Source organism: Triplophysa dalaica, chromosome 1 (assembly GCF_015846415.1).
Source record: "Triplophysa dalaica isolate WHDGS20190420 chromosome 1, ASM1584641v1, whole genome shotgun sequence".
Taxonomy (NCBI): Eukaryota; Metazoa; Chordata; class Actinopteri; order Cypriniformes; family Nemacheilidae; genus Triplophysa; species Triplophysa dalaica.
This window is the reverse complement of record NC_079542.1, coordinates 27869599-27897481: the sequence shown is the minus strand read 5'-3', so window position 1 is coordinate 27897481 and position 27883 is coordinate 27869599. Positions and strand designations below refer to the sequence as shown.

General features: G+C 38.2%; 3 protein-coding genes across 4 annotated transcripts in view; all 3 read right to left on the bottom strand.

Moving 5' to 3' along the window:
- Window positions 1-9164, bottom strand: part of rgs12a (regulator of G protein signaling 12a) — a 91996-nt gene extending 82832 nt beyond the window's left edge. For both annotated transcript variants that reach the window (XM_056743996.1, XM_056744003.1), the window contains exons 1-3: window positions 9075-9164; window positions 6529-8377; window positions 4756-4857 (exon numbers count right to left, since the gene is read on the bottom strand). In XM_056743996.1, coding sequence (XP_056599974.1) covers window positions 4756-4857; window positions 6529-8301 — 1875 coding nt within the window. In that variant the 5' untranslated portion in view covers window positions 8302-8377; window positions 9075-9164. The remainder of the gene's footprint in view (window positions 1-4755; window positions 4858-6528; window positions 8378-9074) is intronic.
- A 543-nt stretch (window positions 9165-9707) lies between these two features.
- Window positions 9708-12219, bottom strand: msantd1 (Myb/SANT-like DNA-binding domain containing 1). The gene is made up of 3 exons (XM_056750380.1): window positions 11764-12219; window positions 11037-11308; window positions 9708-10953 (listed from the first exon to the last, which is right to left on the bottom strand). The coding sequence occupies exons 1-3, from the start codon at window positions 12019-12021 to the stop codon at window positions 10656-10658; spliced, it is 828 nt and encodes a 275-aa protein (XP_056606358.1). The 5' UTR covers window positions 12022-12219; the 3' UTR covers window positions 9708-10655.
- A 3139-nt stretch (window positions 12220-15358) lies between these two features.
- Window positions 15359-27883, bottom strand: part of dtx4a (deltex 4, E3 ubiquitin ligase a) — a 54283-nt gene continuing 41758 nt past the window's right edge. The window contains exons 3-8 of the mRNA XM_056747213.1: window positions 17413-17474; window positions 17135-17296; window positions 16961-17022; window positions 16552-16872; window positions 16332-16421; window positions 15359-15841 (exon numbers count right to left, since the gene is read on the bottom strand). Of these exons, the coding sequence (XP_056603191.1) occupies window positions 15614-15841; window positions 16332-16421; window positions 16552-16872; window positions 16961-17022; window positions 17135-17296; window positions 17413-17474 (925 nt within the window). The 3' untranslated portion in view covers window positions 15359-15613. The remainder of the gene's footprint in view (window positions 15842-16331; window positions 16422-16551; window positions 16873-16960; window positions 17023-17134; window positions 17297-17412; window positions 17475-27883) is intronic.

The window sequence follows — 27883 nt, the reverse complement described above, 5'->3', positions numbered from 1 at the left end:
AGTGACAATTCAGTGTATCATTCAGTCATTATTTTATTTAAAATTAAAGGAAGGAAAAAACAAGAATTCATGTTGATTCGCCCAGTGGTCTATAAGTTAAATAATAATAATAATTTTAATAATGATAATGTAAAAAAAAAAATTAGTTGGTAATTAAGCACAAATTTGTAAGTAGCCTACTAATACAAAAAGAAAAGTATAATGAAATGATTTGAGAATTGGCCTATTAGAAAAGAACTGTAGTTCTGACAATAGTAGCACAAGAACAATAAAAAATGTTGTCCCCTTCTGAGATTTCCGATGTAGACCTTGTGTTTTATTAAAATTATCATTTATATTAAAAAAGAAAAAGAAAAAAAAAGATGCACTGGATATACTTGGGGCGAGCCTGGTGCTCTCCAATGTGCGATTTGTTAGTCTGGTTGTTTAATAATAAAAAAAAATGGTGTGTTTTATTCTATAACAGTTTTAATAACAGTATGTATTTTGGGCTGGTATTTTTTTAAATGGGCGGGTTTTAAGCTGTAGTTGGGCTGGAAATCTTTAGTCCAATCTGGCAACACTGCTCGCCGTCACTGTTAAGTGTGCCAGAGGACCTTGGTAGAAACAAGCCAGTCCAGGTTCGTCTAAAAAAATTATAATAACGCCTTAATAATGCTAATGCACACATTGAGACTGTGTCCGTTGTACTGAAATCACACGACAAACTTTTAGCACAAATTAATCACATAAATTTAAATGTATTATTCTCAAGGAAAATAGTCTTTGTAGAACACATTTATGCAATATATTATCAAACACAAAATAATAATATGTAACTTCATACATCTGACCCGTTGATATCTATATCTAGCTACTTATGTCTACTGTACTTCATTCTCTTGAGGAATTTTCAAAGTTCTTTATGATTCTTTTATCCACGTATTTTTCCTGTAAATTTTTTTGATTGTGAAATCATGAGAAAGTATCTTCCAGACTTGATTTAAGCAAAAAATAACATGTGGTAATGTTTGTAATGCATTAGTTGTCGTGGACCAGGACATGGGCCTTTTTGGTCACCTGCTCTCTCTCCGAGTCTCGTCTGTGTTCCCGCCCTTTCGTCTTGTTACTGATTGTTTAGTAGTTTATACCCTGCACTAGCCCAGTTGATTTTGACCCCTTTAAGAGTCCTTTGTCCTGTGTTCCATTGGTCATTTTTTCAAGTGTGTGTGTGCATACCTTGTACCGTCTCGTTTTTTATTTCTGTGCAGTTTATTCATATGTAACTTTGTCCTTGTTAACTTTGTAAGGCTCTTATCCCAGTTAACATTCAGCTACCTTGTTGTGTTTCCTGCTCGTGTTCCTGTTACCCTCCTGTTTGGATTACCTTTCCCGTTCTGGATTATATCTGTTCGCTATAATCTCAGAACATACTTAGGCAGTGCCTCTGCACTGGCGGGAAAAGAGCAGAGGGAAATTAGCCAACAGCTAACAATAAGACGAAACGATCTAGTTCAACGGAAGTCTCCAAACCATCACCAAGGCAGAGCCAGCAATAATAACAAAAAGAGAATAAGAGAGAGAGAGTGATCGGTGTAAGTGGCCACTAGAAGTAGCGAGAGGTAATTCATCCGCAGTCAGGCTATTCAGGTGACGGGGTTTGTGGCTGTGAACCCAGGAACCTGTATAGCGGATCAATAATTCACTCTTCGAATTTCTCTTCTCTCGAAAGCTCAGTGATGCATGTAAATTAAAATGTTGTGTAATCTTGATGTTGTTCACTGTAAGGATGGTTGCTAAATTGCCTAGTTTTATGTCCGCATTTGTGTGCAGTTTACTCCAATGACTTTCAAGCTAGTGGCTAACTCAGGAAGCAGCCAGTTTAAAATTTGCACCCCTTGGTGAGCGGAGCGAGGTGTGTATTTTATTTTGTTTGTTTGTTTTGTTCCATGTATAAAAGACGGAAAACCTAATTGATGTAAATGTCGACTGTTTCTGTAAATTGGTATACTGTGTTAACGGAGTAATGATCGTTGGAGTTATTTTACATATCCTTACGGTCATTTCAATGACCATTGCATATTATACAGTTTCATTATGATGCACTGTAAACGTGTGAGGATTTACCTGTAAATTTGTGTTATGCCAAAGGCTGAATTGTTAATCAGCATATGTGTGTTGTTTTCTAGTTTTCACGGTGCTTATGCTGGTTCCAGATCAATAAAACCGATAACACCCGTTAGAGACTCTGTTCTTCATATTAAGAAAGCCAAGGGCTGTTACAATCGGACACGAGCAAATCAATATCTGACGGATTTACACTCGGTGGTGCGAGCTGCAAGAGGCAACAGGTTGCAAAACGGATGGAGACCTAGCCTTCCTGCTAGTGGATTAGAAAGTCTTATATGGTTTGTTAAGCCTGACGTCACGCACCACCATATATGGAAGACCATACAGTATACTGTTTCCGGGTACAAACACTTAATAAGATGGTTTTGGAAAACACACTAACGTTACTGGTTCACAGTTTATAACCGTAAGGTAGACTAGAGATAATGTAAATATGCCGGGTCTCAATAGTTTACGCAGCCTGATCGTGCCTCGTCACAAATTTATGCTTGTAAACAAAGACTACCAAATAAATGTTTTATGCTCAAAAGTTGCCGATTCTTTAGTTCATGCACATATACTAATGTGATCAGTAATTATAGTTACTATGCTAGGCACTATTCCTATAGGGATTTGAGAGTAAGTTAGTGATTGCATCTATTACACAAAGCATAACGCCTGGTCGCGAGTGTGTTTCCAAAATAAGACTACAGAAAATATTTTTTTGTTGGTTACTAAGCACACTCCCGTCCATGCATTTTGTTTTGGGTCACTGCAAATTAGCTACGTAGCTAACGTTACCTGCCATGTAGAAAGCACGCTATGCACTATTAGCTAACAACCAGCTGCTACCTGAGAATCTAGATTGAGCTATTGGTATAGCCCAGCAGTATAACCCGCGGGAGCCCAAAGAGTGCTTTAGTAGTACATGCACAGTTTATGAAATGACATGATGTGACAGCGGTTTCTGTTTAGTTAACAAATTAATGTGTATTGCATTGCCCACGGGGAAGCTTATACAGCTATTTACAACACTGATTAACAGACAATTGCACTTATCAACCACATGGGGGAACCATAAGCAAAAGTTCTCTAGTCTTGCTTTTACAAAGCACTAGTGACATAAATCGTAATGTAATTTTGTATGAATTGTACTCATTTGAAAGTACTCATTAGAAATTATTTTAGGCAACAGAATCCCGCAGGGTCCTAAAGGGGACCAATTTCGAGTGGAGACGTTTGCTTCCGAAATCGCATACAGTGACAGTAGGTACTGAATCTTAATAAGTACCTACCTATAGGCCTTTAAAACAGTACGTTCTATATAGTACGAGTGTGAGTAGTATGAATAAATTTCAGACATACTGTGTCCGCCATGTTTCATGTTGATGTGACCCGTATGCTCTTTGATCTTATGATGTATCAACAACATCCTGTATGTGAGCGTTTATAAAAACATAATTTATTCACAAGAAATTCATTAACTTGCAATTACATTAAAAACGGATGGCCGCCTTCTTTTTCCGCTATTTCCGTTGCTGAGCTCCCGTGGCATCATGGGATAGAGAAGTGTCCATCCGATCCCCACTCACGAATCTCGGCAGAAGTAGTAGACCATCTGGGTGTTTCTCACCTACTATTTTGCATGCTGAGGTTTCAGACATACTATTCATGACTCATACTCATTTTCGCCTGCTATAAAGCATGGAAGTAGGCGATTTCAGAGATTCTGTGAGCCTGGTGACTGTAGTGTTTACTTTGAGTTAATACGTTTCGCTTAAATATGCAATATGAGTAATCCGTGCTCATAAACAGCTGTTTAAGCTGTAGCCCTGCTTGAAATTAATAGATACTTGGACCCGAAAATGGTATTCCTCGTGTCACCATTTGACAACCGAACAGTAGCATACCAGCGGTTACTGCAGTGTTTTTTACTAGAGCAACCAAAGCTAGGAACGACCTCGAAGCAAGAGACTGCTGACATGCAGTTGCTGGCAGTGTGGACACAGTTTAACACTTTCTGTGGAATAAAGTCCTGGTTTCTACTTAAAATACAATGCTAAATATTTTGTCTAGTGCAGAGGGTAATTTTATGTTAGCTTGAACAATTAAAAAACATTCATAAAATATCAAGTACATGTCATAGAAAGCATTAAATGTAATCTATTTATAACACATTGTTACAACACTAATTTTATGTTTTAAAACAAATTAAGTAAACTATTTTGATCCTTGAAAATTATTGCTTCAACTATTTTGCCAGATAGAACCTAACAATTCCAAGCAAAAAGTGTTTTTTGACAATTAGAATCTACGTTTGACCTCATCCAAAAATCCGCATTTACAAATTTAAAAGGATTTACATTTAGAATACATTTAGCGTCTCTGTCTTTTTTGTGAGTGAAAGACTCTATAACATCCCTATAACATTTTTTGCTATATAAAATGCAAAAACTTTGAAGGTATATCTCAAAACTTCTCAGAATGCAGATAGAACCTTATAATTCCAAGGTGACTACATGAGGAGGCCTTGTAACTTTGTTTTCATTATCATATGATATCATATGTGATATGATGCTGCGGCAAATACATACAGTATGACCTACGATTTAAAACAAATGCATTTTTGGATGCCTTAGAGGCAAATCTGAAAGTGGTGTGTCTTACCTCAAGGTCATTGAGTGAATGAGTCAGGCTGAGTCGTTTAGCGGGACCCGCAGTCCTTCGAATAGAGGAACGTCCTTTAGTAAGTGCCCAAAATATGGATCCCTGACACAAAACATTACAAACATTAATCAAACACCTGAATGAAGCTGATTTAAAGTTCTATTGAATTTTTATTTCTATGGCATTTTCCCCACCAGAAAACAACTTAGGTTTGCAATTTTCTTGTTATATTTAAAAAAACTGATTGCCATATTAAAAAGGAACGACAATAAACCTATTTAGAGAAATAGGAAACTTACATTTTTTTATTAAGTTTTAACTGTATGAAGTTTTACCTGTAAGAAAATGTTGTGTTGAATATTCATATAAATGCAATAAATAGCAATTTCTGAACAAGATATCGCTCATGTTTAACTCTATATATAATGCCTCTGTAACTTTTTCCACTGAAACTCTGAAGTCACATTTTATCTGTATTAAGGCTTGTGTTGTTTCATTGCAAAATCGACCTCATAATGACAAGGTTTTGAAAGAATGACACCACTGCAGTGTATAATACATTTTTATGTGTTACTCCCAAAACTGCTGAACTCTGAAACAAAATAATTAGAGTCCACTGATCAAAAGCCTTAATTGTGTAACTTGTTTATGCTTTAAAGGCCCAAAGTTATTTAATTATTTTCCCTTTTTAACATGCCAAACCTGTATGACTTTTTTTCTATTTCAGAACACAAAAGAACATAGTAAGCTAACAACATTAGCCCCAATTGACCCTATTCCACAAAGCCAATGATATCTATGTTTCAAAGAAAGAATCATATACAGGTTCATAAAAAATATTGAGAATTTGGGTTCCAAAAAATTAAATCTGAGACGCTAAATCATGTCCAGAAATGACAAATGACCCAGTAATCAATTATATCCGTGACACAAAGATACAAGTATTTATCTATTCCGTCAAATGGATGGCAAATTGTTGCTAGGTGACTCCTTACGTTGTAAATAGAGCTAATGCTGATCTATCAACATAATTATATTGAACTGCCCTAATCAAGCCAATGGCTCCATCTGCTGTGCCTGCTTCTTGCGGCACCATCTGTTGCATGACTTATTGTAAATAAGCAGCATGCTGGAAATAAACATCCTATAAAACTGACCACTAGGAAGACAGCAAAGTAGACTTTAGATTTTCTTGTGTCTTTTAATTAATTTTGCGATCTACTTAATTAAAGATCACTGAAAATCAACAATAGTAGAGCAACAGCAGACAAAGAGTCAGTTAAAAATGTTTCCCAATTCTGGTCCTAAGAACACCCAACACTGCACATTCTCTTAAATCAAACACACTTGTTTTATCTCATGAGCTCGTTGGTAAACTCTGAAGGCCTCAGAAAAGTGTGTCAGATTAGAATGACATAAAAAATCTGCAGTGTTGGGGGTTCTCTAGGACAAGGATTGGGGGAAAAGAACTTGTCTTATTGAGCGATTCTGCCAGGGCTTTTTGTGAGAGTTTGTTGGAGGAAGCTGCAGCATATAAAATCTAAAATATTCTTGAGGGTAGTGGCCTCTTTAGGTCTTGGCAATCACTCAAAATATTTTAGATAATGGGGCGTGAGTTTTGCAAGGTTGAAACGCTGCTTATATTTTTACAAAAAAAAGTTTTCTTTGTGGGTTAAATACAAAATAAGGTTTTAATCTTCATGTCTTCAATACAAGAAAAAATCAATTAAATATAATTAAATAAATTAAATTATCACAGATTTTCTTTCTGACCTTGTTTTCAACTTCCTTTTGTTTCGATGCATGGCTGACGAGCATGCAGCTCTGAGGGTGTTTGAGGTCTTCTAGTGGTTTGTATCTTAGAGTTGGAATTTGTTCCATAGCGGGTGGAAGGAGGTTGTTTTTACCTCCAGGCCCATCATTGTCCTTCTCCACCAAGCTCTCACCGCTATTGGAATGAGATTTCTGCGAGCGGACCTTTAAACCTAAAGGTCGGTGTTGACTGCTTTTATGCTTAGATGACAAATCGGATTGCATACTTAAAGGAAAAGGGGTAAAAGCTAAACCATTTGCCCCGCCAGAGACATCTGTCTGTGCCACCGTTTGAGCAGGACCTGTTAGAGGTTCTGACAGGAGGCACCTGCGCACTGGTTTGAGAAGTGCACTATTCCTGTGCTGGGAATAATCTGGTAGTCCGTTTGAAATATTTGGAGATGCAGAGCTCCACCTGCCAGTGAGGCTGTTTTGATCCTCTGGTGACAAATTTCCAATCCCACTGTCACTGCCACTGTTCCGAATATTTTGATGGCATTCTTCTGGATTTTCCCTGTCAAGTTTAAGTCTCATCTTTTCAAAATAGTCTCCCATGTCAGAATAGAGGACAGACACAAAGTGTGAAATTGAGTGGGGAGTTTGTGGAAACTCCAAACAGCCTTTAGTGTCTGGATCTGGAGTGCACGAAATTCCAAAGTGCCCTGTGATGCTTTGGTGCTCTTTGTGGTCATAAAGTTCTGGATCTATGAAAAAGACATGGCACAATATCTTTATAGTGCCTGTCTTTGTTACATCATCTCCATTTTTGGTGGAATTAACCGAAGCAAGACCAAAAAACCTGCTGTCCTCTATGCATATTACGCAAAGTGCCAGGTTCTCTGCAGGGTATGACGCAAGAACAACATCTCTGTCATCACAAAGCTGAACACAGTTGCATTTAATTTTCATCATGACCAACGAATGGGTCTTCTGCTCAATCCCAATCTGACTGATGCATTCACGAATGGCATGCAATGCCTTCTCTTCAGACTGTGACATCACTAACTCCAGTTCCATTGAGTTAATGTATCCCACAACCATTGCTACATTCAGGAGGCTTGAGTCTGACACAAAATCATTCTGACTTTGAAGGTCTGAAATAACTGAGTCCTCACTCATAACTTGAGACCTCTCATTCTGCAAAAGACTAATAGGGGGGCCTCTTGTTCTGCACTGTGGTACCCAATAAGACATATTTGGTTCGGACAAAGGTCTTTTCTGCCTCTCCTGTTGTGTGGTCATGGTGCCTCGATCTGAGATTTCAAAAATAGTATCAAAACTTCCAACTGACTGAAGCATTGGTTCTCTCGTGTGAATGCCACTAAGTTCTTCTGAGAAAGGGTTATTTTTTCCAGAAGTGAGCCATGGGAGTTTATCCTTACTTTGACAACCACGCTCCTCGACACTGGAGCAGGGGCGAAGGGTCTGCCTGTCACCTGATGTGACCAACAAACACAGAGACCTAGATGATGTGCCAATGAGCTTCACCACAACTTCATGTGACTCCTCAGATACATCCTTATCATTTACGCGCAGGATGCGATCACCAGGACGTAGTCCGACACTGTATGCCGGACTGCCTTTTATTATTCCATGCAGGACACAGGGTGCTTGGCCGGCCATGGTGAATCCATAGCCACCTCTGCCATGCTCCATCTCAACCCTGCGGACCACTGGGCTGGAAGAACGGTCCAACTGCCTCATCACAGACTCATCTAATTTCAGAACTCTCATGTTGGTGCAGTTTAGGATGCAGGTGTAGTTGTCCCAGTCAGACCCAGGACAAACCAAGTGCAATCGTCTTACCCGACTGAAAAGGAACCGACAAGAGAATAAAATGCTAATTTAATGACAACATGAAGCATGAAGCAATTGTGATCTGTTACATGTTAATATTAGACATACAAATATATTTAAAGGACAAATACACAAACTAATTTCCACAGGACCCACAAATGTACACTTTAAGTGCACTGTTGCACAACTTGCATTAGATTAGTGTCTTACAAAATGTACATGTAAATTGTCTATTGTTGACATAGTAAGTAGACTGCTTTGTACTTCAGAGTTTTAGAAGAAAAGATCATTCTGTTACTATGAAAAATGTGCGTATTGTTTTAAAAACGTTTCTAAAAACGTAATAGATTTTATAATTATACTTATTATTAAACATATTTTTTCTAATCATTATGACGTCGAGAACGACTTTGCAATTCTAAAAATTGTCGCACGACAGAATAATAAAATAAACCATATGCATACATCATAGAAAAGTAAGATTAAAATAAGCACAGTCAAATAAAAAAATAAAGATACTTTTGCTTATAAAACAGCTCCCACACATATTCAACATTTTGTTTCATTCTGTTTCAAGTGCTCAAACCAATCATTGCCGAAAAGGTTTTTTAAAATCCTATCAAAAGAAAAACAACATGCATTCGAAACCCACAGCTTTCGCTTTATACTTTCTTACTTTGATAACGAAACAAGAAGGGACGAGCGCTTACCTGACTCTTACAGTTTTATTCTCTGTATTTTGGACTTCACTTCGCGCGACCGACTTAAACCGCTTCCATTCACTATTGTTGCGAATACAAAGCGTCACATTCTCTTGTCACTATGGCACCGTAACGTTTGCGAACTGATCCCAACTCTCTGATTGGCCATCCGACCTGTCAATCATTTCGATATTCAAATAATTACGACGCTGTCATTGGTGGCAGGAGAAACCATATTATATGGAGCTTTTTATTCAGGATTTTCTTTTCTGCCGTTTACAAACTACTTTTGATTATGCATTTACTTATTGATAGTTTATAGGCCTACTAGAAATATACATATGGTGATTATGATTTTTTCTATTTTTAGATCTATTGAATGATGTTGTCAAAATTGTTTCATGCATAAATCTGTCGTTTAAAAACATTGAAAATATGCACATATTTTAACCTGGTTACACCCGGAATGATTTTAAAAAACGTCGGTTGAGATTTTTTAATAGAGTATCGCCACACCCCGGTCATTGAACACTTAACGCCTTTATAAGTGACATGGAGTTATCGTGAACGTTCGTTGGGTCAAGTCAACAAATAAAACACACAAAAAGATAAGTTTGGTGTATCATGTTTATTTGTCTTTGATATCCATGAACAAGCACACACATTTCCAGCACACACCCCGGTCACTGAACCCTAACGCATTTTCAAGTCCAAATTTTCCAGCACTGCACAATGGATTAACCGTCTTTTCCACATTAAGAAGAATTAAAGTGCATGTGGTGCATTAACCATTATAATGTTTGGGTGCCAGTCAGGTTTAATTTATCTGAATGTTTTCTATGAACGGCTATAAAAACCATTATTCATTTAGTTACATTTATTTACATGTTATAGGTACTCAATTATATTAAACTACTATAACGTTTTATATTTTAAATGTTAAAAATGCTAACATTGTATTCTAAATCCTTGTCAGAAAAAGTTCCGGAATTCCTAAATTATCTGTTGACCATGATGACCTTTATTACATTGTTTACAACTGGAGGACAAACTGTAGGCAACTAATACATCAATTTAGAATATTGCATTGAAGGGATAGTTTGCTAAAAAATCTGTCGTCATTTATTCTTTTGTCGTTTAAAACCTTCATAACTGTTTTCTCTGAGATACATAAAAAAATATGAGAAATGTCTTAGTGTTTTGTGTCCACAAATTGGAAGTAGTGCAAATGTCTTTTGCTTATGAAAAAAACCTTCTTTTGTGTGTAGAACAAAGTCAACAGGGTGGAATAACAGTAGTGTGAGCAATGCTGCCTTCACATGCTCTCAGAAATATGGAATGGTGCTTTTTTAACGTTAACAGATACTTGTAATGTTTTAATGCTACTAAAACATTAGTAATATTAATGTTTTAAGGCTAAATCCAGACGTTACTTCTGCGTTTGTGGTGGTATATATCCCACTTCCAAGGTGTCTTGAACGCAGCATTTATCATGAGTTTTTTTTGCCGCACTATCCCTCCAAATTGTTCGGAGTAACACTTCCTCTGCAAAAAAAATCATTATTCTTATTCTACGGTATATCTGAGGTTCTATGACTCAGGTGTGGGTGTTCCTAAACCCTTTGTGGCAGGTGGGTTAGGCCAAGAAAGGACAGGGTGAGTAACAGCAGGGATCATCTTTTCCAAGAGGTTCATCATTCGTTCCTGAAGCTGAAGGCTCTGCACCTGCAGGAAGTTCTGCTGATGCATAACACGGCGAACCTCATGACACGCCTCCTCTACCGTACGACCGATTTTGCGATGTTCATGCAGCATTGCGTCCAAGATGTGCAGCTTCTTTCGCCGTAGTGACGCATGAGACAGTCTCCGCCTCCTACGTGGCTGTGACCTGTAGATTGTAAAACAATGATGTTATAGTTCCAAAAATTGTAATTCTGAAATCTGTGATCCAAACTCGATCAAATGAGTTACCTGGTCTCAAAAGAACTTCCGGAGTCCTCTGTCAGCCCTTCTACGTCATCATTGTCTTTATCCTCTGAGGAACCAGTGTACTCGGGTAAAAACCCACTTGGTGGAGCTGACTGAGGCACAGAAGATTCAAGTTGGGAAGTTGACGGGCCAGCAGTTGGGAGGTTTGGTGGGCTTATATGGCAATGCTCTGGTACCTTTGACAATATCCTCTCAATAGATTTGTAGTATGGCCAATCAGATGAACCATTTCCACCATTTGCAGTGTACTTCATCTTTCTGTTAAATGACAAAAATGTTTTTTTTCAGGCACCTAATACCTTAAAATTACAGATCAGTTTGGGACCCTAATCTGCACTCACTTGACATAACACGGATGGATACCCTTCTAGGCCAAAATATTTCTGTTTTAAAACAGTTTTCGCATTTACAAAACAGTTTTGAGACTATTGGGACTGCATTGAGACAGAATCACAACATTTTACTAATTTAGTAGTTCACATATAAAGTTTCTGTCCTCCAAATCCTTTTTCAACACCCTCAAACATGTACACATTTTCTCCTTTATTTGTAGTTATGGTCATCAAAAATACTAAAATGTGTACTAGACATCAGCTTCATTTGTGTACTGTTTTTTTCAAATTATTTAAGAGTGGCTCAGATAGACAGAGTTCCTGTTAATAATGTTCTTTTGCATACAGCAAAGTCTATGTAGAAAAATTAAATCTACTTGCCTGTATTGGAAAGTCATGTTGGTGATCTTCATCTTGATTTCCTCTCTGTGTCGCTGTTCCCCGGTTAATTCGTAAAGTTGCTTAGCCATTGTCTCATATATCTTAGCATTGCGTTTAGCCTTCTTGAGCTCTGTCACATACTCTTCCCAGATGTACACAAGAGCTTTCATCTCGGAATCCGTCCAGTTACGAGCCCTTCTGTGCTTTTCATTCGAGCCAGGCACAGAGTAGCCAAAACAATCTTCAGAGGTCATTTATAAACAAAACGTGTAGTAGTCGTTCAGACAATTGATTTAAGCTAGTTTCTTAATGTTGTCTGTTTCCCTGGGATGACTTTGCTCTCTCAACCATGTGTTTGTGTGTGAGAGTGAGGCCTATGCTGCCCTTCCCCCACTGCTTAGTTAAGAGGCCTCAAAATGGAACCTGGAGGGCTGGTGCAATCGCTTTAAAAGCTTTTAAAGAGGGAAGTTCGTCACCATGATGTCAAGTTACCCTGGCAACAGCCCGTTAAGGCCCTCCTCTTCTAGCCAAACCCCTCGCTTTACTGCGTTGTTTGTGTCACTCTGCAGCAAAAAGCTTTTAGCTGAAAGCCGACAAAGTGGAGTGTACAAGCAGTAAAGTCCTTTGGGGACTGAAATCAGCAGTGTGCTGTTGCCAAGGCAATGGATCTCACTCCAGGATACTTGGTGTTAACATTTATCAGCTTAAAAGCTTTTAATAGAGATGAACTGGGCTGATGTTTAAGATAACGTGCGCAATGAAAGATTTTAAAAACTAAAGGACAATTTATAAATTGATGCAAAAATAATGTGGTTTTGATATTGGATAAATGGTCATCAGGCATACTTGGCACTGAAAAGGCTATAAAAAAATCCTGAAAATGTATTTGTATGTGCTGCTTGCTGCATGAGGTAATTTAATAACCATACAACATTTTTTCCCAGGGTCCCACTTTACTATAGTCCTCTGTGACCCAACACAAATGTTTCAGCAATACCCACTACAAAGTATGTGGATCTGAACAGGACATTGTAGTGTAGTGCTTGGGTACAGGTTTTCTTGCACAGCCTTTGCCAGATTAACAGATGACACAAACTGGATGAGTGTTTTAATGCCTAAACTCATCGTTAATTGCATTATGTCCTTTAAACCATCTGTCTAGACATATCATAGCTAAGTGGTTGTGACCCAAGCCTTCACATTCAACCTCAGTTAGGAATTTACATTTTGGGAGCAATCCTACACTTTACTTTATCATGTGAGCTTTGATTGCATGTCCATTTTGTTATTTGACTATCTGATATTTGACTATTTGGTATATAATGGTGGAAATAGCTGAGATTCACTTGGAGGGAGCCTAGTTGACAATCTATTTTGTTTACAACATTAATGCAGAATTCCATTCATTTAAATTGGAGGCTTAATAGATAAAATTGATTCATTGAGTTTTCCTGCTTATTCGAGTATGTTGTATGTACTGTACAATCCAAAGAGAAACCTTTTACTTCAAATTAGATTTATTATTCGGTATGCGGTATAGCATTTTTCACAACATACAACAAAGACGCTCAGTAAACAAGCTAAAGGGGACTGTAGTACTACTCACTAGAAAGAAAAACAAAAATATAACAATTCTAGAAAGAATATGCATTGCAAGAAAGGAACAAGAAAAAAAACACTTTATTTATGAATAAAATAAACTATTTTTTTCTTTCCCATCCCCCCAACAAAACCTTCCTGCTGCCCTAAAATAAAAAATATTTTAATGTTTATTTCAGCTAAACATCACCCCCTGCTGTGTAAATTGTTTGGTGACTCACTGACAGACAACGTGGTATTCAAAGCTCATCAACATTTTGGTGTGCTCGCGAATGTGACAAAGATCAGCAGTTAGACCAATTTTTTTTTGAGTACCTTTAATATTTATTTCAGAGATCCAGCAGCTATTTAATATGCAAGAGTTCTTTTGTACATTTTAAATTACACAGAAACATTAGTTTTCTTAGCTCCATTCTCTGTCTTCACAGTTTTCATCCTGGCAGAGATGCCATTTTCACCGTAGTTTTCACAGCAACTATCATGAGGAACTTGGACAACAAATCAAATCATATAATCAAGTGCAATAAATAAATGTAAAACTTCACAGTGGAAAAAAAACTAATAGCTTATAAGAAAAAATAAAGTAAAATTATATTGTAAAAATTATACAAGAAAAAAAAACCATTTACTTCAACATGCTTTTGGATGCAAGGGAAAATGAATTGTGTACATACAACATACATACAGCACATCAACTATAAGTGTAAGCTTACACATTTGCATGTACATACATGCAGACTTTACGTCAACAGCTTTGTAAACAAGTCCATTATAGACCTACTAAAGACCAGAGAGGCAGAATTTGATTAAAATCTCTCTTCAAAACCATTACAAAAACACCTCTTACCTTCAACTTTGGAGATTCTAAACCTTATTGGCGTATTCTGTCCTAAGACGATGATGTCACAACATGAATGTAGCACTGATGACTATAATGAGCTTGGCTCAGTTCTGAACAGGCCCCGTTCATAGTTTTTCATCTCTGACAGGAAGTTGAATAACCAAGAATCTTATTCATTTTAACTTTCTTAATGTCTGTAAGAAACTGGAGATTGAAAGGAGATGTGTACGTTGTTAATCTGTTGGCCAACAGTGTGACCTTTGCTCAACATTTCTTTAATGCTGAGGAACTAAACAGTTGCAGTGAAATATTATGAATAATCTTAAAACTGCGTACACACCGCCAGCGACTCTGTCATTGTGCGTCGCTTGTCCAGGCATATCTAGCTTTAGTTGCTCTGGTAACAGTTATAAACGAACCCTGCAGTAACAGACGGATGACATGAGCTCAGCTGCTTGGCTCCTATTCATAGTCGCTCCCGAAAGCTGCTCATCATTTGCTTAAAGTTGAGCAAATCTTAAATTTGTAGCGTTGCTAGACACACCCACTTTCTGTCACCCACAGTCACTGTCGCTCGTGTCACTGGTTGTCGCAATGCTCCCAATGAAATGAATGAGATCATGTCGCTCTTTCCCTGGCAGTGTGAACGGGGCACGTTAGGCAAACATAACAATAGTTTTCTTATTTGAATGATATAAAACAACCAAACTAAGCTAAATTAGTTTAAAAATAAGTACAAATATAAGTGGTTAATGTTAATACTGCAAACTTTTGAAAACTATGTTGTCAAATAAATTCCATGGTTATTACTGGAATGTATGGTACTAAGTGCCACTAAGAGGCAGTAAACATTCACTAAAACTGCAACTGGAGATTTCCGAGTTAGCGACAAGTGTTGGCCTCAGTTAGACTGAGGATGTAATTTCTCCGTGCCAAATGAAACAACTACATGCACAGAAGTACCTTTGTTTTGCCTATCCTTCACAGAACTACAATACAATAAATTATTAAACAGACACCGGCAGTTCGGTTCTCGTATATGTCTGCACCCCAGGTTGAACTACTGACAAAATTGCACTGTAAATATAGCTTTTGTGGTGCTAACGAGTACCTGAAATGCTAAAAAAAAACAGCTTCACCACAATAGCACACACAGTGCAAGATTGTTTATTAATTACAGTTCTCGCATTTGACTGTCCCACACTTGACAGGCTTAAACAATGTTTTTAAGCAGTAAGAGGCCTATTAGCATTTAAAATAATTTTTGCGATGAACTTACTGATCTTTCAGAGTCCTTCAACTTTGTACATTTCAAACATCTCTCAGGATTCTGAGAAACATGAGCTGGGAATTGAATTCAGATTTGGCAACACTAACAAAACATTCAGTCTTTGTGGGTTGAGATTTTAGTCTCTCAGACACTCTTCCTCAGTGATGCCTTGTGCCCTCAGCTCCTCTAGGACGTTGTCGAGGTGACCGGAGTCAGGGTAACCATGGCCTGTCAGGTTGGAGCCGAACTCGGTCTTGTGGTGCACCTCATTCCATATGACTGTATCTGTCTCACCTGTAGTACTGGATGTGCCAACCGAGAAGATCAGCCGGCGGTCCCATGCAACCAGCAACAGCTTCAACACCTATTGGAGCAGGATTGGAGAGAATCTTTTCTAATTAAAGCCATTTTGCGGAAAACTCTAGGCATGATTTAGTCTGTTTTATTTAGGCAGCTGACATGTTTAGATCAACATTGCCCAAATTATCCCAGTATCATAAATAATTTTTTGTCAATAATCGTAATTTTCCTACACTGACACCAGCTATTGAAAATCTTTGCTTCTGCATAATGCTGCACCCTCCACATTTGTTGGCAGTATAAGCTAAAGGCAATTATCTTACAAGGTTTGAAAAAATATTTATAAAGTTTATTTCCCAAAAGAGATCACTCTATTTAACTTTTTTATTGTGCATTTCAATTAATATCAATCAAACTGCAGATGCTTTGTTTTGATTCAAGCCATAATAACTCAAATATTACCTTTATATCTCAAATATTAACTTTAGAATGGAAGGTATAGTGCAAAGGTTTGTGAGTTAAATGATAGTGTTTATAAGTGTACAAATACTCACAAGGCGGCCTTTCTCACTGTCAGGGAGGTAGCAGTGCCTTGGAAATCCACGTGCTGTGAAGGGCTTACCAGGATTGGGATGCTCAGGACCCTGAAACAATCACAAGCAGAGAAGTTTAGAATTATAACATCTAAGGCTATGTGCTTGGGGTTATGCAGTGATATGTGTTACAATGTTATGTGTACATGGAAAATGTATAAAGAAAGTGAATAAGTTTAACCTGAATGCCAGGGGGTATGTTATATATAATCCGAATGGTTTTGCAGTCCGGGTGCCCAGGAAGTGAATGAGGAATGACATGGTATTCCATCTTGCCAGGTGGCTGGTTTCCTGTTTTAACACCATAGATGGTCTTGCAGGTGGGGCACTGCAGGCTTCCATCCTTATTGCCATTGTTATACATTGCCACCAGGCACTGCAGGTGGTACTGATGTCCACACTGAGAGAGGCGTCCAACTGACTCTGCCCGAGAAACGCCACCAACACCTGGGCCCTTATAGCCAGAAGGACCACAAAGAGACTCCATACATATGGTACAATCCTAAAATAAGTACAAAAGTACAATAAAAAAGGTAATTTATACAATTAATGTTTTTTTTTAAATGTAATTAGGAAATAAATATATTAACCTCCTCCGGTGGGTTGCGGACCTTCTGGAGATATCTTCTAACAACTTCCTCTGAAGTTCTACCTGCTCAAATGAAAGAGGAATTTACTTTATTTAAATAGTAATTAGAAGTAATAAAGATTTAATCTAAAAATATGACACAGTTATTCTGATTGAAAGTGTGAACACTCTTAACCTTTGCGGGCCTGCTTCTTTGTGGTCTTGCGGCAGCAGTGGCTAAGACCTGGCACAGTTTTGATGTCACTCTTGCTGACGGGAGGAGGGTGGAGCACAAGTTTGGGTGGGCGGGTCAAGCAGACTGGGAGTCCAGCAGCACTCATTAGAATACCAGTTATACCTAACCATTGACAATTGGGAATTTCAGGCTTGTACATTCTTTTTATTGATCCAGATCGTTCTGCATTTAAACATCAGTCACTATTTAAAAACTTTTATTTTTAAGTTGTTTCTCACCTGCCAAAGCTGGGTGAACAGGACTGGACCCATTTAAATTCTTCACCGGAACAGTGGGCACTCTATGAAACAAAAACAACACCTCAATGCAACAAACGACGCTTCTAATATGTAAGAAACCATTCAACAACCAGATTAAAGCAATACAAAAAATACACATACAATGGTCTACTCTATTTTACCATGTAGCCATTTATTCTCATATAACCATTTTGTTGTCAGGGCCACTTGCTTGTGTGACAAAACCCCTACCCCAACCCTACTGACCCGATCACATGCAGAGTGACGCTGCAGTGTGTAAACCAGGTCACACCTTCTAACAACTTGCTAACAAAACATCCAATTGGCAGTGAGTCAGCAGACAACAGCTGTGTTTAGTTTATCAAAACCTCATATAACCAGACGACCTGTTCCCTATATTTGGGGATATTTAGATCGCAGGTGTGTGCACAAAATTCGCAAAAAATTACAGAGCATCCTGCCTCACCCATAACCGAATTTACAATTGTATTTACCCTAATAGTATTATTGTTAAGAGCACATTATCTATGGTCGAAAAAAATGTCCAGCAATTGTAACTACAAGTTAAGGAAATTAGCAGAAAAGATTATATTTAAATTCAAAAGCTAAAACCGTGACTCCACACTTGAACTTTAAAGGGGTCCTATGGCGCCAATACGTGTTTTTCTCTGTCTTTGGTGTTGTTATAAGTGGCCCATGCATGTATTAGACATGTAAAATTCCAAAAATTAAAGTGTCTTCAACAAAAGATGCATTCTATGTAAAAGCGAATGCTAACCCAGACCTGCCTGAAACGGCTTGTGTAACCACACCCCCACAAATCTACTTCAGTTGGTGATAGTTGATTAAAGTTGGATGTATACTCGAGCATAGGACCTACGCCGTAGCATGACAAGGACCTCTCCTAAAATATATCAACACGAAAACTCAACGTGGACCCTAAGCGGACTGCAAGCGCTAGGATTGGTCTCTTTGAACCCCTCCCTCAGGTCAAAAAACTCTGCGATAGAGTCATGTCTACTCCAATGCATTTTTGAATGAATACTCTTTGTAAACTAGGGATGCACCGAAATGAAAATTCTTGGCCCAAACCAAAAACCGAAAAAGAGGAAACCAAGGCCGAAAACCGACACCGTAACAAATTATGCCAATTATTAGTACCATTGCATTTATGGCTATGACCTTGTACTAACTTTACTAAAATCAAGGCATTGCAATTGCATAAATTAATATTAAAGTTTCAAAGAATAAATCAATTACAAATTATGCAAATATTTATTTAGCACATTGCTACAATGCACAGTATAAAATAAAATTCAAACTTAAATGTTTAACTTCACCCTACTCATTAAATAATAATGTACAGCACTTCTGGGGATGGGGACTTCAGACAGATAAACATCTAGCTGTTGAGCGGTTGAGCTTGTCATCTGCCTGACATTTTAGAAAGATTTGAGCTAGTGTATTTAAATAGGGCCAGTGCATAATACAATTTTTTATCAAATAAAAAAATATCTAGCAGAAATATGGCTACAATCTTATAGTCATATAGAAGCCTAAGAACAGAACTACCTATTATTTGAGGCACTTTCATGCAGGATTTCACTGAACATTTCAGACAACGAGGGTGTATGCAAACCATTTGGGCCATTTTCGGACGAAAATTTTCGGTGGCCGAATATTCGGTGCATCCCTAATGTAAACTATTTGTGCTTCTGTATTAAACATCTCAAATCTGCAACAAAAGTGACTGTTCACATGCAGCTATCACTGCAAATGCTTCCCAAGCGAGCTGCTTCTTCTTCGGCTCTTGGGTAACCACAAACAAGCAACACACGCGAGGACACTGACGCCTAATGGTCATAGCCTTTCGACACCGACAACAATGTAGAAGTATAAATGAAAACTGACACGTATGCTACGACGAAGAGGCTAAGGCGTAGATCAGACGCTCGAGTTTAAATCCAGCTTAAGACCGACCAAATGTATACGTAAGTAAGGTGGGGGTACCTGTCAGTACAATTGCTTTGGAACCTGATGTTTTAAATATGGTAAGAAGCGTTACATTTCCGTCACACGCTTGCAGTTTCGACCAATCACTATGCACTGGTTAACTTGGCAATCATAGCATACCTCGCTTTTCAGAGCGATGAGCTTTATTAAAATCTGCGCTGTTCAGAGAGGTGGGGCAAAGAGGACAAATATGCACTGTATGTGGAAAATACAGCGTTTTTTACCCTTAAATCATGTATACAGTTTGCATTACATCTAAACCAAACGAAAATATTCATGAGACTCCTTTAATCTATTGTGGATTAAACTGTCTACATTAGTTTTTCTGCTTTAGGACTTGAAGTAAAACAGTTAAAAAAAAAGCAGCATCACCGACAAAAAATATTATACCCCCCTGCACACGCAGGATACTCACGGTTTAACCTTGATAACAGTCATGTCCAAATAGTGTTTAAAGGATTTTTACAAAGTCTGAAACAAAAAAAACGGTATAGAAATAACAATGTTTTGATTTCTCCTTCAAAACAATTCTCGTTTCCCCCAAGAAATCATGGAATCAAGGTAGATTTGCGTCACATAATTCATGTGTCTGTTATGTTCTCCTGCTGCATGCGACTTGTCTGTCTTGTGGGGCTCTGTCAGCTGTCACTCTTATAGTGCTTATCCTTAAATTTCCATCTGTAGACAAGCAGCTAGGAAAAGAGGTGATCCATGTCACAGATACAGGGATTACCTGTCAACGTCACATGCTGACAGACCGCCATAAGGTTCCATCACACCAGCACATAGGGCCGTGTGTGTCCCGGACTTTGGTCATATATGGGCATGCATAACCAGCTACTAACACAAACAGGCACACAAGAACATGTTAAAGTAAATCTCACAATATCGTTTTAAGAAATTATATTATTGGTCGAGACAGTGAACCCTATGAGGACTTTCCATAAAGCATCAAACGGGATGTAGCTTATTCATATAAAAATGCAAATATTTCATGTATTAAAAAAGCAATGTATTGCAGTGGTATTTGTTCTACTGTCATTATAACGTTCACCCAAAAATAAAAAAATGATCTCATTTACTCACCTTCATCCCATCCTAGATTTATATGGCTTCCTTTTATCAGTTAAACAGAAACTATTTTACATTAAAAATGTCTTCATGTTATTTAATATGGTACTCCAAATGATGATGCTCCAAAAAACAAGCTCAAACATAACATAACATTGTAGTACATTACTCGTCACATCACATGTCCCTTACATGTGTGTGACGCATCCACAGATTCCAGAAATTGACTGGCAGTATGAATGAACCAAAATCAAATTATCCCGTGCCAAAATCTGAAACAATTATCTATGTATTTTCCGAGATATCTGTGTGAAAAGGGCTATATTAATCTTTAGTACCTATAGAGTAGTTTTGCATACTTAATTTCTCTGAAGAGTCTTTAGTTTTATCACATTTATGTGTCATATTACTTGTAATTTTTTGTATTCTGGTGTAAAACTTGAATAGAAGTGTTTACTGTGTACATGTGTACAAGAAATGTCTGTCATACTGCCATGTTGGTTTGAACTGCACCCAAGGTTTTCACCTACTGTTGCACCTGTGTATATGGTTGAGTGACAATAAAGGGATTTGATTTATAAAAGACAGAAAAAGATGTACGATTATTTCCAAAAACAGTCAAGCTGATGGAGGCGTGAAGTGGAACTAAAGCAAGAGCAGACAATATAACACCGGATTAACCCTGCATAACTGCTGATTCACTATAAGTTTTTATTGTTTAAATTATGCACGTTCGCACCAATTGCAAAGTAAACAGACATTTTACATAGTTTCACTTATCACATTCGGTTCATGACCTCCATGTTTTGGCGCTAGGACAGCTCAATCTATTAGTTTCAACGATCTGCAAATCCAGCGTTATATCCACAATTTTATACAAAACTGTGACATTCATCACCCGAAATGCAGTAAACAAACAAACACACTTGTACAGCTGAACAAAGTACATTTATGGGTGTGTTCTTCCTCCCCCCCCCCCCCTTCTGGTTATGTGCATGTGAGGTGTTCCGGGGGAAATTGCCCATAAAAGGAATAAGGATCTTTGTTTTGTCACGGTTATCCATGGTTAAAAAGAAGGTTGCAAAACTTGTTAGAAATCTGAGGAAGTGTATTTTGCAAAGAAATGCTACGTAATAAGTCAAACTCGTTTCTTGACACTTTTGGTCGTGATAGCGGGGCTATGCATTAAGGTCCCTTACGCTTTCAAGGGAAAAGTAATTCAATTATATTAACTAAATACCCAACACTGTGCATAACTATGATTTGTTATATCCGCCTGTTTCATCCTCATTTAGATCCAAGTTATAAATAAAGCTTTGAAGGATACAAAGGCACTAAAGGGTAACCTCACCATAGGAGAGAGTGACTGACTTGTTATGCGTTCCCTTTTCTCTCACACATGATAGGCAATATACAGGTGCTGGTTATATAATTAGAATATCACCAAAAAGTTGATTTATTTCACTAATTCCATTCTAAAAGTGAAACTTGTATAATGTATACATTCATTCCACACAGTCTGATATATTTCAAGTGTTTATATGATTATAACTGACAACTAATGAAAAACCCAAATTCAGTATCTCAGAAAATTATAATATTACTTAAGACAATTATAAAGAAAGGATTTTTAGAAATGTTGGTCAACTGAAAGGTGACCATGAAAAGTATGAGCATGTACAGCGCTCAATACTTAGTTGGGGCTCCTTTTGCCTGAATTACTGCAGCAATGCGGCGTGGCATGGAGTCGATCAGTCTGTGGCACTACTCAGGTGTTATGAGAGCCCAGGTTGCTCTGATAGTGGCCTTCAGCTCTTCTGCATTGTTGGGTCTGGCATATCGCATCTTCCTATATAACATGTCTTTACCTTGTTCTTGTATTAAACCAACTAAATAGCATTATGTTATTTATCTTATTTACATGGCGACATGTCATTCCTGTTTCTATGTGATCATGCCTTGACAATTCTCCTCTGCTCTCTGTATCGAGTTCCGACCCGATGTGCGCGCACATACACAGGTAAGCACACTTTCACCAGCGGACAGAGAACGTGTGTGCTAAAATATGTTGTGTCAACCACATGAAAAGCAGATAAAAAATAAGTGTGAAACCAGGGTGGTGAAAATGGCAATATTCGCTAACAAAGCAACTGTCCAGTTACCCCCGGATGACAGGTTTTCACCCAGTTTAGCTTTCGTTCCGACTGGACAGCAAGACATAACCCACCCAGCACTAGACGTCATTTGGACGTCTTTTTTTGGGCTAAATCAAGTCTGCCCGTCCTGGCCGTCTTTTAGACCAAAAATCGACGTCGAAATTTGGTCTTTTTTTGGTCCGTAGAAGTTTGGTCGAAATAAGCCAAAAAATCGACGTCGAAATTTGGTCGAAATTATCCCAAAAATCGAAGTCGAAATTTGGTCTTTTTTGGTCCGTCTAAATTTCGTCCAACTTTAGTCCAAAAATAGTCGTTGAAAATTGGCCGTTGTTAAATCTGTCCGATTTGGTCAAAATCCTAGATCGGAGGCCTGTTTTGGACCACATATATTACTAATATTGATATGAAAAGAAAATCACATTGCAGTAGTTTCTTGATAAAAATGTGTGTTGCGACTATTTCGTAAGATATAATTTAACTAGTTTAAGAATTTGGCTAAAGAAAACAAATATGTATATAATGAGCCGATATGCTTACAAAGGAAGCCTTAATATTAAATTTAAAATATCCATAAAAATATCATTGTGACTGCTAATTCATTTTTATTAAGTGTTTTCCCCGCTTTTTTGTGATGCACATATCTTTCAGACGTTTCTTAAGGTTGGTCGATTAGTTGTTAATCAACCTGATCAGTTGCTCATAATGTTGCATTCGTGAGAGTTTCCCTTATTTATCACGCAATTCCCGTTCTCCGCAATTTACAGAGTGCATTAGTTTTTTCCGGTTTTTGTTATACAAAACTACAGCTTTTACGGCGCCAAAAACAAGGATTCATGTTATGCCTGATCATCATTGTCAATCAATATTGACAAACTCGTTGACCAAAGCAAAAAAAATATCTTTTCTCATCCAAACCAAACTCCTGCTTTTCAGTTGCTGCACATTAATGAAACTTTACAATAAACTGGGTTCTATGTTTAGATGAAACTACAAAACCAGCTTCTTTGAGGCAAATTCAGAATAGGTAATCCAAAAATTATGATTCTGTCATAATTTACTAATTGTCCCAAACCTGTGTTAATATCTTTGTTCTGCTGAACACAAAGGGAGAAATTTTGAATAAGGTTTGTGACATGGCCACGATTGCAGTGGATTTGAGAAAATGAAAACTTGATCTAAAACAATATTTGTTTCAAATTTCAAAACCAATGCCTTCATTCTGCGACAAGTAATTTTTGATCCCATTGAAGAAAAATATCATTGTTCTTCACTGCACATCTCATTGAAAAAAAATGAGGTTTTCAAAATCAAAAAAGATTTTTAATCTCATATTTAATAATTATAAATGTTTTCCTTATAAAGGAAGAGGGAGGAATGATTGGACACACCTGAACCTCATCACTTCCTGTTTGCTGAGAGAGCGTGGTTTGAGACAGAGCTCCGTCAACATTTTTCTAAATATATCGTTTATTCCTGTTATTTCTTAATATTTATGTTCTAAATTGATAACTCATAGAGGGTTAAACCTATTTTTTTCTAAACCAGAACTGGAAGCATTGGAGAAGCAGATCCACGATCTACTCGAGAGGCAAACACGTCTGCGAGAACGAAATATGGCACTGGAAACATCCCGGGCTGACGCTCGCAAAGCTGCGGTAAGTTTCGACGTGATTGTAATACTCCTATCACTTCTACTCCGTGTGTTTCTATGCACAGATCCCAGGCTTCAAGATCACGACGAGCCGAAATGAATTTCACTCCTGCACACGCACGGCGAGAGGCGAAATCCAGGACCGGAGCGATGAACTCTCCCCCACCGCCGCCACCGGTCTTCAAGATTTCTACGAGAAATTGCTATGCTGCCCTCTGCAAAACGAAATCCAACGCTGTGGTCATCGGAGTCTCAGTCGTCCGGAACGTACGCGCCTCCTTCAATGAAGGTAAGGTGCGCACTCACTGTTTTCCTGGCGCCCGTGTTCTCGATGTCTCTGCGCAGGTAACTGCGATTCTGAAGGAGGATGCAAGTGTGGGAGCCGTAGTTCTGCACGCAGGGGTCAATGATGTGAGAATGCGGCAGTCGGAGATCTTGAAGAGGGATTTCAGGAGTCTGGTCGATACTGTTCGCAACGCATCGCCCACAGCCAGGATTATCGTATCAGGGCCGCTTCCTACTTACCGACGAGGGAACGAAAAGTTCAGTAGACTATTTACGCTTAATAATTGGTTAATGTCATGGTGTATTGAACAGAAGCTGCTCTTTGTAAATAATTTTGATCTGTTCTGGGAGCGACCAAGGCTCTTCCGCCCTGACGGGGTGCACCCCAGCAGCATTGGAGCGGAAATTCTGTCTGACAACATCTCAAAGACGCTACGCACCATTTGACTAGTAAGTAAAAATTTTAACCATAGTCTGTGTTGCGCTCACCCACCTGTTAAGAATGTTACTGCTTCCAAATGCATAGAGACTGTGTCTGTCCCCCGAATAATACAACCAAATAATAATTTATTAAAAAGTCAGAGAAACAATCTTATCATGATTAAACCAAAAGACAATATATTCAATGAGCAAAACCAACGCCTAAAGTTTGGGCTACTTAATATTAGATCACTAAATCCAAAGGCAGTTATTGTAAATGAAATGATCACAGACAACAAGTTTGATATACTTTGCCTTACTGAAACCTGGCTCAAGCCAAATGATTATTGCGGTCTAAATCAGTCTACTCCACCAAGCTACGGTTATATTCATGAGCCACGTCCGGTTGGTCGAGGTGGTGGTGTCGCAACAATCTTTAGAGACTTTCTTACCGTTACTCGGAGAACAATGCATACATTTAAATCATTTGAAGTGCTTGCGTTGAACATAACTGTTCCAAATAAAAGTAAAAACCATTGGTCTCTCTTACAATGGTTACTGTGTATAGACCCCCTGGGCCTTACACTAATTTTCTGATAGAGTTTGCAGACTTCTTATCGGATCTATTGGTTAACGTCGATAAAGTACTGATTGTTGGAGATTTTAATATCCACGTAGATATTGCTAACAATCCATTAGCTGTGGCATTTAAAGAACTGCTAGACTCTTGCGGTGTAACACAATACATCAACAGACCTACTCATCGCCTTAATCTTACCCTAGACTTGATTATATCTCACGGAGCCGATCTAACCAATATCGATGTTATACCTCAGAGCGACGATGTTTCCGATCACCATCTTATAACATGTACACTGCGCATTACAGAAAACAGATGTATATCTCGTTATCGACAAGGTAGAACAATCACCTCAACTACTAAAGATAGTTTCGCAAAGAACTTGCCAGATCTGACTCCTCTAATAACCTTTCCAACTAATATAGAATCGCTCGATGACATGACCAGCAACATGGGCACTATTTTCTCTAATACATTAGAAGCGGTCGCACCTATGATTAACAGTCCTAACTGTTTGATTAACATCAATGGATCAAGAGGCAAGTTATTCAGAATGAGCTGACCTATCATATGATATCTTTAGTTTGTGTAAATGACAAAAGTCACGTGATACACAATTGCTTAAGCAAAGAAATACGCATCAATTTTGCCATTTTTGCTGTTAGAGCGCCACCTAGTGTCCAAACGCCACGCTCTTTTGTAGGTGACCTCGGAGTGATGGTCTACACATATGTTCCGAGCCCCATGATGATTTGTTAAGCCGTTCTGGATTTATGGCCATTTAAATGTGATAGGCTCCGCCCATTTTTAATATTGGCGCCCCTAAGCGACCGTGAAAGGAAATTTCTGCTTTTTTTCGATAATTATTTACAATCACTTTCCACAGAAGTCAGCTGCATTGTTTTTGTTCCGTTAAGTCGAAAAACCAACGACTAGTTCGCGAAAGTAGGTTTTAGACATCATCTGCGATAACTCACAAACCGTTTGATCGACAGAAGTGGTTCCAGAGGAAAAGTTGTTCAGAATGAAGAGAGCTATCATATGATACAAATAGTTTGGGTATATGTCAAATGTCACGTGATACACAATGGTTTAAGCACTCCTAAAGCGTTATTTCACCCCCGGTGGCCGAATGAGTTCACATTTCTTACAGACCTTAAGGACCATGAGACAAATAAGCCCAGCGAGTGTCGTTTTGATCGGCCTCATTTAACCTGGTGTAATTAGCGCTCAAATTTCATTGGCCAATGGCGGCCATGTTTTTTTAAATACACAAATGTCATTTTAGATATTCATGTAGAATGAGACAAAGAGACAACATACCAAACATCAAGTCAATCGGGCAAAGGGTTGCGTAGTTATAGCCATTTTCTAGCTCATTCAAATTATAGCGCCACCAAATAGCCAAACGCCACATTTTTTTTATTGTGACCCCGGACTGAGGGTCTACACATATATTCCAAGCCCCATGAAGATATCTCAAACAGTTCACGAGTTATGGCCATTTTAGTTAAATATGTTACTTCCGGTTTGCACAATTTTGCGCCCTCTATCGACCGTTGATAAAAAATTCAACTTTTTTTTGATAATTATTTACATTCACACTCCACAGAATCCAGCAGCGTTGGTTTGGTTCCGATCGGGCAAAAATCCAGGGACTAGTTCATTTTTTTTTTGTTGCATAAAATGCAAATTAGCGAAAACATTTGCATACCGGAAATGAAATCGGAGATATACGTTTTTTAAGCTTTGAGCCAATGATTACAATGATATAAAACACTTGGGTGTGCGACAAACGGTTTAGGGGTTACGTGCGCAAACGCGCTTTTCATCGCTGTAGCGCCACCTATGGGCCGATTTGGCTGGGTCCGTGTATCTGAGTAGCGACAAGGACTACTACCATCTGACCAATCCTCAGCTCTGTCGGTCTTACGGTTTGGGCTGCACGATCACTTTTAGGGAAGAATAATAAGAAGAAGAAGAATAAAACCTACAAATACAATAGGTTTCTAGCCCTACGGGCTCGAACCCTAATAAGAAGAAGAATAAAACCTACAAATACAATAGGTTTCTAGCCCTTCGGGCTCGAACCCTAGTTATTGCAACATCCAAACCGACGACATGCTTATTAGACCCCATTCCGACTACTTTATTAAAAGAGTTACTACCTGCTGTAATTGAGCCCATTTGTAACATAATCAACTCGTCAATTAATCTAGGACATGTCCCAGGGCCCTTTAAGATGGCTGTAATTAAGCCTTTTATCAAAAAACC